The sequence below is a fragment of the Octodon degus genome, unplaced genomic scaffold, assembly GCF_000260255.1.
Source record: "Octodon degus isolate 3935 unplaced genomic scaffold, OctDeg1.0 scaffold00127, whole genome shotgun sequence".
Classification (NCBI taxonomy): Eukaryota; Metazoa; Chordata; class Mammalia; order Rodentia; family Octodontidae; genus Octodon; species Octodon degus.
This window is the reverse complement of record NW_004524703.1, coordinates 4,738,007-4,748,365: the sequence shown is the minus strand read 5'-3', so window position 1 is coordinate 4,748,365 and position 10,359 is coordinate 4,738,007. Positions and strand designations below refer to the sequence as shown.

Genomic DNA, 10,359 nt, shown 5'->3' with positions numbered 1-10,359 from the left:
TATTTAGTACAGGGTCTCACTGCATAGATCAGACTTGTAGTGATTCTCCTGTTTTCAGCCTCCCAAGTGCTGGGATTATAGGCACGTGCCACCACACTCAGTCTCACTCACCCAGTCTCAGTTGCTGTTTCAGTGTGCCCTGGTGGTGGGGCCGGCACAGCAGGCTGGGGATCGAACCTCCAACCCCTGCGTCTGCTTAGGCAGGCTCTTTAATCCACTGAGCTTTCTGGCTGGCCCTGAAATATTAAGTTCATTACATATGTTATAGATGTTTTTATTTATTTATTTTTTTTTCAGAACCGGGGATTGAACTCTGGCCCTTGCGCTTGCCAGGCAAATGCTTGTTCTACTGAGCCATCTCCCCAGCCTTATAGATGATTTTAGTAGACATGGTTACTTTCTGTGTAAAAGAACTAAATTGTTCCTTTACTCTTGTACTTATTTCAAGCTTCTAGTGGTTTAGTTTTGCCATTTGTAAAATGAATGCTGAATGCATAGAGTTGATAGGACTAAACGAATTGCTTCTCAAAGAGCATACTATATGGAATATAGCAAACAGTGAATGGCAGTGGTAGCAGACAATAGTTTCTTTGATAAATTTTTAATATAAGTTACTTATTTCTTTATTTTTGAGATAGTGTCTTGCTGATATGTAGTTCAATATGACCTCAGATTTGTAGCAGTCCTACCTCAGTTTTGCCAGTGCTAGAATAACAGGCGTGTGCCACTTTGCCTGGATTTTTAATATTTTTAGACAATTCAATTGCCCTAATTTCTCCAGTTCACATACTTTATGGTCTTTTTCCAGCCTTTGATCAGGCACTTGAGTTTCACAAAAATAGAACTATTCCTGCTAATTGGAAGACTGAATTGAAAGAAGATAGCTCTAGCAGTGAGGCAGAGGAAGAAGAGGAGGAAGAAGATGATGAAAAAGAAAAGGAGGATAATAGCAGCGAAGAAGAGGTAAATAAAAAGTTGATAGCTGTTACAATTTTAAATAACTATTTAGGACATTTCATGAAGTCAGTAGTCATCAGTATTTCTAGTATGAGAAATATTTAAAAATAAAATTATATTTAAGATATTCATCACAATCAAGTTGTTTACTTGTCTAAAAATAAAAAGTCTTGTAAAATTAAAAATATTAGTTTTAATTATCCTGTTAATTCAAGAATACTTCTTAATATTACTGTGTTTTTGGCTTATCACATTATTATTTGTCTACTTCTTAGTACTTGAACACATTTTTTACCATCTGCATACGGCAGCTGTCACCTCATGACATATATACATCCACCTAGTCATTGAAATATCTTGAAAAGCATGAAGTGTACCTTTCATCTACTATTAAAAGAAAATCGTTAGAAATAAAGATTAATACCTCTTTGATTCAGAGATTCTGAAATAATTCTAATACAAACAGTTACCATTTATGATTTTATATGAATGAAGGAGCTAAAGCTTTGGATTTTGTTGTTAACTGATGTTTAGGTCTGGCAGTGACAGGCACTCTTTAATGATTTGTAGAATGGATTCATAAAAGTTACTGAGCAAGATAATGATGGGTATGATTTTTGACCATGTAGTGAATTCTATTCAATGTGTTTAGAAAACTATATAATTTCCCATCATATGTAATAGTTTTGGCTGGTTACAAAATTTTACCATTTAAAGTAGAAAACTATTAATGAAACAGGATTGTTTAGGAAGTAATATGTTGGAATGTAGTGATCTATGATAGTGGGTAGTATAAATACTTTGTTTTAAATATTTTTCCCCTGACTTTCTATTAAAGTGGGAAAGTCATGTGTTGATGAATCTCAAAAATGTCAGCCTTCTTGGAGCTTGAGTCAGGAGAATCTCAAGTTTAAGTATAAGTTGAGCATCTTAGTGAGTTGGTGAGAGCTTTGCTCAAAATTCAAATAAAATGAAAAATAGGCTGGGGGTGTAGTTTCATGCAAAGGCCTGGGTTCAGGACTCAGTCTTGTAAAGAGAAAAATGAAGAAAAAAGTTAAAAATGAACAAGCACTCCCTTTGGAAACCTGAGTTGAGTGATTTTTGTTTTGTTTGTTTTTTAAAGACAGCATCTCATTATGTAGTTCAGGCTAGCTCTGACCTCACTATGTATCCCAAACTGGACTTCAGTTTGGGGCAATCCTCCTGCCTCAGACTCCTGAGTGCTGGGATTTTAGGTGTGTGCCACCATGCCTTGCTTTATATTTATTTATTCATTGATTGATTGATTGATTATATTTTTAGGGAAGGGTTTACAGGGTGTTCAGGGTCTCACTACTAGATTGAACTCCTAGTGATTCGCCTATTTACAGCTTCCCAAGAGCTGAGATTGCAGGCGTGCACCACCACGCCCAGTCCCAATTGCTGTCTCAGCGTTTCCCGGGGTGGGCATGGCAGGCCCAGGGATCAAAACCCTGGCCCCTGTGCCTGCTTGCAGGCGCTTTAATCCATTGAGCTAGTTGGCCAGCCCTATTTTTTTTTTTTTTTTTAATCGAGTGTTTTTTTTGTCATTGGAGAATTGAAACTTGAATCTGGGGTTGATGGTGCATGCCTGTAATCCTAGCACTTAGGAGGCTGAAGTAGTAGGATAGCTATGAATTTTAGGCTATCCTGAACATAGTAAGACCCTGTCTCAAAAAACAAATAGACAAAAAAAAAAAAAAAAAAAACTATCAACAAGCTCAGTCAAACTTCATATAGAGCCTTATTTCTATTCTACTCCCTGCCTCTTTTATTTTCCCCATCACTTCTTTTGACATTTTCCCCCTTTGACATTCATGCTGTAGTAATGTCAAATTACATACCTGCCTGCTGCCAGCACCTATTTCCTTCACCATTCTTCCTTCAGCCATCTGTGTTGAACGGAACCTGTGTACCATTTTCTGTCCTACCTCAGAAATGTTAATGGCTATATTGTGCATATTTTTGTCATGTGTTTACATGTGTGTATACATGTATTACATATATACATGTATTACATATATTTATTTAGATTTATTGTCTGCATTTTTTTTCTCTTGCACTCATCTGTAGTTTCTGTGAGGGAGTATGTTTTCTACTCTAAGTGTCTACATAGTGCATAATATGTAACAAAAGATCAGTAAATATTATCAAACCTTTTGTTACTAGACTTGGGTTTTGTGTTACAGAAGCAAACTGATCTCCAGTTTCAGCATTTTCTAAAGTTAAATACAAACTACATGTTGGAATAGGAATCAGTTTGGCAGTTTAAATTGTTTAGTATGTTGGGAACATTTACTGTAATGTCTCAAACAGATCTCTCTAGATTTATATCTCTTTACCTTACCAAAACCCAGTAAATATAGGCTGTATAAATCGAGAAATATACTTAGTATAAGCAAATTTATGGTTGTCATTTATTTCTCTGAATTATCAACTAGCAACCTAATAGTTCATCAGCATGTTTTTAAATTATTTTAAAATTTGCCTTGTTTTGCTATACTAAATTTTAAAATAGGACACATTTCATTAAAACAGTGGCATTAGGGATGTTATTTTCCAAATTGAAAAATGGCCTATTTAAGTTTATTGAGAGTGTAAATTGAATATCCTCTGTTGGAACTATGTATCTTTTAGCCAGAGTAACTGTAAAATCTATATATTTTGAAACATTTTTTCTACAGTTACTCCTAATCATGCTTTCTATGACAGGCTCCATAGCTTTTCTTTCTTCCCTGTTTTTTCTTTTATTTTGGCACCTAGTACAGTGCCTACACTTATAGGTGCTTATTAAATGTTTATTGAATGAATGAAAGTCATTGAATTGGTGAGTTCCTCAATCTTACCTACTACCCTGCTCCTTGCAGGTTGCTTCAGGACCAGCTCCCTACTGCCACAGCCCTTGGCCACAGCAGCAAGAAGCTAGTCCTTCCCTTGTAATTGATAATTCGGGGAACTATTTTATTACTTGAAGATTTCCCTAAGTCTGAATCTTCAGGTATTGTAGATCAAGTTCGTTCCCCACTTACTGATCATATAAGCTTCATACTATACTATGCAGTGGGGCTGCCTATAATCAAAAAGTCTTGTAGTTATAGCTAATGGGACTCCTACTTGTATAGTTCCTTGAGAAGTGTTAATAGAGTCTGATGTCAGATAAACCCTGACCCTATTTAATATGAGAGTAGGTCTTCTTCATCCTGTAACCATGATTTAAATAATAGATCTGATAACAGTGAAAAGTTTATGTAATAATTGTATGATAATTTATGTTTACAATTCTAACTTTTGAGGTATCTTTTAGGACATTCTTTTATATAACAAAGTGTATACACTTTTTTTTTTTTTTTTGTGGTACCAGGGATTGAATTCAGGACCTTGTGCTCGCCAGGCAAGCACTTGTTCCACTGAGCTATCTCCCCGTCTCCCCAAAATGTATAGACTTAAATGGTGTTCTACAGCTTAATATGAAGAATTAATTTTCTTTGGAAAATTACCCTTGAAATATTTCAATGAGTATTAATCTTTGATGTTGACAAGAAATATTCTTGTATTAGTAAAATTCTGAATTTAGGAAATTAATCTTTCTTTTGTTATTAAAATTAGGAAGAAATAGAACCATTTCCAGAAGAAAGGGAGAACTTCCTTCAGCAGTTGTACAAATTCATGGAAGATAGAGGTGAGTGGTTTTGGTTTTAGTCATTTTTTTTTTTTTTGGGATCTGGCGATTGAACTCAGATCCTTGCGTTTGCCAGTCAAGCACTTATCCTACTGAGCCATCTCCCTGGCCCCAAGTCCATCTTAAAAATTTTAGATTTCAGTGAAATTTTTTAAAAATCAGAATCCAGCTCATTCATCTTTGTGTGACTATAACACTGAGATTTAGACTATTATTGAAACATGTAGTAGAGTGCCAGTCGTAATAAGTACAGTGAAAAAGTTGTCACTGTTTTGATAGCTATTATCCTCATGGACATAAATGCTTGTATCTTGTCAGTCTTCCTACCTTTCTGTGCCACGTGAAAGAGCTCTTATGAAGGAATAGCAGAATGGGAATTGTAGTGCTATCTTGTTAGCACCTATACTAAGCCATTACTAAAGTCTACAAGGGTGTGTATAAGGCAGAGAGACTACATTCAATATGGGCCTTAAATCTTATGATACATACACGTAGTGTTAAGAGAATGAAGCTATTCACAGAGAACCAAAAAAGAAAAAAAGCAACTTTGGCTTAGTTAATTGGTTCTTCCTAATATGAAAGAAGTGCAAAGACTGAGGGAAGAAGCATGGGTGTTAATCTTTTAAAATTTACAGTGATAAATTACACCTTCAGTTACTGTGGCCCTTACTCTCTTGATTTAGTCTATCAGAGTAGTTTTCTTCTTCACTAGTAAGATTTCAGAGATCTGGTATGCAAGATCATTAAAAAGGTGACATGGGCTTATATCATATTTTTTAACAGAGGGTCTTTTTTTTCATATATATTGCATTACATGTATTCACTGGTGTTATGTCCATTTTTGGGGATTTTAGGTTAAGAAAATATAGCATAGGGTGCTAACTTTTTTTGGTGTGTTTTCTTTAATAGGTACACCTATTAATAAACGACCTGTACTTGGATATCGAAATTTGAATCTTTTTAAGTTATTCAGACTTGTACACAAACTTGGAGGATTTGATAATGTAAGTCTTACAATCAGAAATGAAACATCTTTTTTATACAGCATTTTTTGATATAAACTGTCAGTAAAATTATTGTTCATTAATAAATATGCAACCATAAAGGGAAAATAAAATGGAAAGTACACATGACAAACCAGCTTTTCTCCTTGTATGTAATTTAAAATTTTATTTACAGATTTTATTTTTTAAGATGTGCTTTCTAAAATACTGTTAAGTCTGTAAAATTTTCATACTTGCCTGAGTCATAGTATATTCACACTAGTAGAATTTTTTCTCCTTGTTTTACTAGATCATGTGCTCCTTGAGCGTCGGTATTTGTCTTATATTCTTAATCTCTTTCACATGGCCTGATATAGATAGAAAATGTTCCTTGAACTGGTCTGAGGGAATGATGTTACGCTTGCCATGACATATGATACATAAATATACTGTAGAGGAAAATGTTTTTCTAATTTCAGTATATCTGGTATCATTTATTAGTCTAAAAGATTCATGGAAATATGTCTTGATTTTTATCTCTGTTACAAAATTTGATTTAAGAAGCTGAATACTTTTATATTGTTGGTTTTATCTAAAATTCAAATTCTCTTGAGGTTTTTGACTATTCAGTTTTCAGATTTTTAAACCAATTTATCAAGTTTGACAATTTTCATTTCTTGAATATATTATATTCTCTGTCAAAATCTTGTTATGCTCCCATCTTTTAATTTGGTATTTATATTTCATTTGGTCCATTAGATTGAAAGTGGAGCTGTTTGGAAACAAGTCTACCAGGACCTTGGAATCCCTGTATTAAATTCAGCTGCAGGATACAATGTTAAATGTGCTTATAAAAAGTAAGTTTGTGCACTTCATACAACCACGCTTTACATTTTACCTGGAAAGCAAGATAGAATTTATCATTTCATGTTATTTTATGTCATCACTGATGAAACAAAAAATATTACTAATCATTCTATAATAGTATTTTTTTGTGTATTCTATAGATAACTGAACTTATGACAGATAAGTGAAAAAAAGTTTTTTATAGCCAGAATTGTTGGGGAGGTACTTTGTAGAGGTTATAGTTTGTCTTGATGGCACATGCCTTTAAGCCAGCTAGTCAGTAGGCTGTGGCAGGAGAACTATAAATTAGAGTCCAATGTGGGTAAGTTAGGGAGACCCTGTCTCAAAATTTTTAAAAAGGCTGAAGATGTAACTCAGTAGTGCTGCACTTGCCTCACATGTATGAGGCCACTGATTCAATTCTCAGCACTAATTAAAAAAAATTATAAGTCAAATATATCCAAGTTTGAATCCTGCTTCTGTTAATCATTTGTTGCCTGTGTTCTTTGACCATTTGTTTATTCTCGTAAGCCTTAGTTTCTTCATTTTAAAATTGAGAATACTAGGGCTAGCCAAATAGCTCAGGGGATTAAAGTTCCTGCAAGCAGGTGCAGGGGCCTAGGTTCGATCCCTGGGCCTGCCGTTTCTGGCCCTGCCCCTGGGGCATGCAGAGACTGGGTGTGGTGGCGCACGCCTGTAATCCCAGCATTTGGGAGGCTGTAAACAGGCAGATCACTATGAGTTCAATCTAGTAGAACACCGTAAACACCCTGTAGACCCTTCCCTAAAATACAAAAAAAAAGAAAATAAATAAAATTGAGAATACTATTTGTGGTTTTAGGATTATTGTTTTTTTTCCTTGTTCTCTTTTTAAATTTTTTTTTTTTTAAGGTATTTAGGGCTGGCCTGAGAGCTCAGTGGACTAAAGCGCCTGCTTAGGCAGAGTGTAGTGGCTGGGGTTCAGTCCTGGCATGCTGTGCTGGCCCTACCTGCAGGGAGTACTGATGAGATGGCAATTGAGACTGGGTGTGGGGATGTTTGCCTGTAATCCCAGCACTTTGGAGGCTGAAAAGAATCACTTGAGGCTGAGAATCACTTGAGTCTATGTAGTGAGACCCTGTAGATCCTGTCCTAAATACAAAAACAAATAAAAGTGTTTAGTATAAGGTCTTACTACACAGATCAGACTCCTAGTGATACTCTGTTTTCAGCCTCACAAGCATTGAGATTATGTCCGTGCGCCACCATATCCGGTCTCAGAGCTGTCTCAGTGGGCCCCAGGGGCAGGGCCAGCATGGCACGCTGGGGATTGTGTGCCTGCCTAAACAGGCGATTTAGTCAACTGAGCTATCTGGCTGGCCCTCTCCATCTTCTTAATCTTCACCTTATTTGTTGTTATCATCATTGTCTGTGTTCTTCCCCCACTCCCCTTTTTCGCTCTCTTTTTTTCTTCTACTGGGAATCGAACTTGGAACATTGCGCTTGCCAGGCAGGAGCTTGTGCGTCTGAGCTACATCCTTGGCCCCATTTTTTCTTGAATCAGGCTCTCACTCTATAATGCAGACCTAGATTACTGTGTAGATTAATGAGATTTACTCTTAAGGCACCCAAGTCAGTCAGTCTGTCTGTCTGTCTTTTTCTTTCATTGATTTAATAGAGGGTCTTGCTCTGCAGATCAAACTTGTAGTGATTCTTTTGTCTCAGCCTCCCCACAACTGGTATTACAGGCATGCACCACCCTGCCCAGGTGACTGGCATGGAGCTGGCATGGTATGTAGTACCAGGGAACAAACCCAGGTCCTTAGGCTTGCCAGGCAAGCACATAGACTGCTGAGCTATCTCCCCAGCACCCAAAGTCTTACATCTAAGAAGTACTCAAGAATTAGATGCTAGTGCTATTTCTAATAGTTGCTTTTATTGTGTTTAAAATTACCATCTTTTTTTTTTTTAAACTCATAGTGTTGCTGTTGTTTTGGAGTGCTAGAGATTGAATTTAGGGCTTTTGCATAGAGCTTCACCCTTAGCACTGTTTGTTTTTTTATTTCTAGACAGGGTCTGAAGTTGTTAAATTGCCCTGGTTGGCCTTAAATTAGCATCTTCCTGTCTCAGCCTCCCATATTGCTGGGATTACAAGTGTGTGGCACTAGGTCTGACTTAGTTTTTATTTTGTTTTGTTTTGTTTTCTTTTGCTTTTTGAGACAGTCTTGGTATGTAGTTCAGGCTGGCCTTAAACTCCAGGCAGTCCTCCTGCTTGTATCTTCCTAGTGCTGGAATTACAGGTGTGCACTACCATGCTCATTTTTAGTAGTTCCTTTAGGGCATTTTTTTCTTTCACTAATTGTTCTACTTGGATTGAAAAGACTGAGAAAAACTAAGTTGAATATATTACAATGTTCATATGGGCTATTATCAGAGAGCTTCAGTAAAAGAAAGGAGTGTACATTTTAAAATCTCTGTTGTGCTCTTTGAAATATTTTTACTAAATGTAAGGTTTCTGTTTCCAGATACTTGTATGGTTTTGAGGAGTACTGCAGGTCAGCTAATATTGAATTTCAAATGGCATTGCCAGAGAAAATTGTTAATAAGCCATGTAAGGAGTGTGAAAATGTAAAAGAAGTAAAAATTAAGGAAGAAAATGAAATGGAGATTAAAGAAATAAAGATTGAAGAGGAGAAGAATATAATACCTAAAGAAGAAAAGTCCTCTGAGGATGAAATTGAAAGAAAGGAAAATATTAAACCCTCTCTGGTAAATCAGATATTGTTGGTTGTCTGTTGCTGCATTTAGTATATATTCCACATTCTCTAAAGTTCCCGAATTTATTGTATGATATTGTACTTTATTGTTCGTAAGTTTTCTGATTAATACTTTTGAGTAATTTTAATAATAATAACAATATATCTTAACTATCTTGTCTGTTGTTTTAAGAATGACATGAGTTTAACTATCATTATAATTGTTACTTTCTGTTGCTAACAGTTTAAAATGATGGATTTAGGTTGAAAAATTTTACTTTTGTTGGTTTAGTTCCTCTGATCTTTTTCTAGGGAAGTAAAAAGAATTTATTAGAATCTATACCTACACAGTCTGATCAGGAAAGAGAAGTTAATATTAAGGACCTAGAAGAAAATGACAATTTGGAAAATGGTGGTGATGACACAACTAGGATAGATGAGTCCCTCAGCATAAAGGTAGAAGCTGACGACGAAAAAGGAAAATCTGGGTAAGAAATTTGTTTTTGGATATGATGTATTTTAAATTTCAATAATTTATACTTTGTGTATGTGTGTAAATCTAAATTTGCTTGACAAAAGTACGGAATGATCATGTTTTGCATTTAAGAAAATGGCATTTGCCTCATTCAGAGACCCTACTAACATGTAGAAAAAGATCATAATTTTGATCTACTCTTGCTCTCATCATGGAAATTTATAAATAAATTTACCTAGAACAAAGCACTTTTTCTGCACTAAGGTTGTCTGAGTGACAGACAATGTAATCTTGGGAAAAAATCCTTCTCCAGTATTTTACAGATGGAAGATGGTATATTAGCTATTGGTTCTAAGAGTTGTATGTATTTCTTAAGCAACAAAAGATGAAAACATACTAATAAGATTGTTAAAAGGTAAAATTGTTGTGTTCTATATAATAGTTACATATATTTGTTTTGATTACTTGGAAAGAATTATGTAACAATGTAATTTTTCCACTGCCAATGGGCTCCTGGGTTTGTTTTATAATTAAGCTTATTAGTACATTTTATATATACGTAATGATCATATTCATTATAGGGAATTTGTGCCTGTACATGATATAAATTGATTCTTCCCTCCTACCCCCATTTTTTCTAATCCTCCTTCAATGTGTCTTCTCCTT

At 35.3% G+C, this 10,359-nt stretch overlaps 1 protein-coding gene across 5 annotated transcripts in view; it reads left to right on the top strand.

The window, feature by feature from the left end:
- Nucleotides 1-10,359, top strand: part of Arid4b (AT-rich interaction domain 4B) — a 185,884-nt gene that overhangs the window by 129,517 nt on the left and 46,008 nt on the right. For all 5 annotated transcript variants that reach the window (XR_002818015.1, XM_023700849.1, XM_023700847.1 and 2 more), the window contains exons 11-16: nucleotides 809-963; nucleotides 4,582-4,654; nucleotides 5,564-5,658; nucleotides 6,397-6,494; nucleotides 8,988-9,231; nucleotides 9,531-9,706. Coding sequence is in view for 4 of the 5 variants with exons in the window: in XM_023700849.1 (XP_023556617.1) it covers nucleotides 809-963; nucleotides 4,582-4,654; nucleotides 5,564-5,658; nucleotides 6,397-6,494; nucleotides 8,988-9,231; nucleotides 9,531-9,706 (841 nt within the window). In the remaining variant the exon portion in view is untranslated. The remainder of the gene's footprint in view (nucleotides 1-808; nucleotides 964-4,581; nucleotides 4,655-5,563; nucleotides 5,659-6,396; nucleotides 6,495-8,987; nucleotides 9,232-9,530; nucleotides 9,707-10,359) is intronic.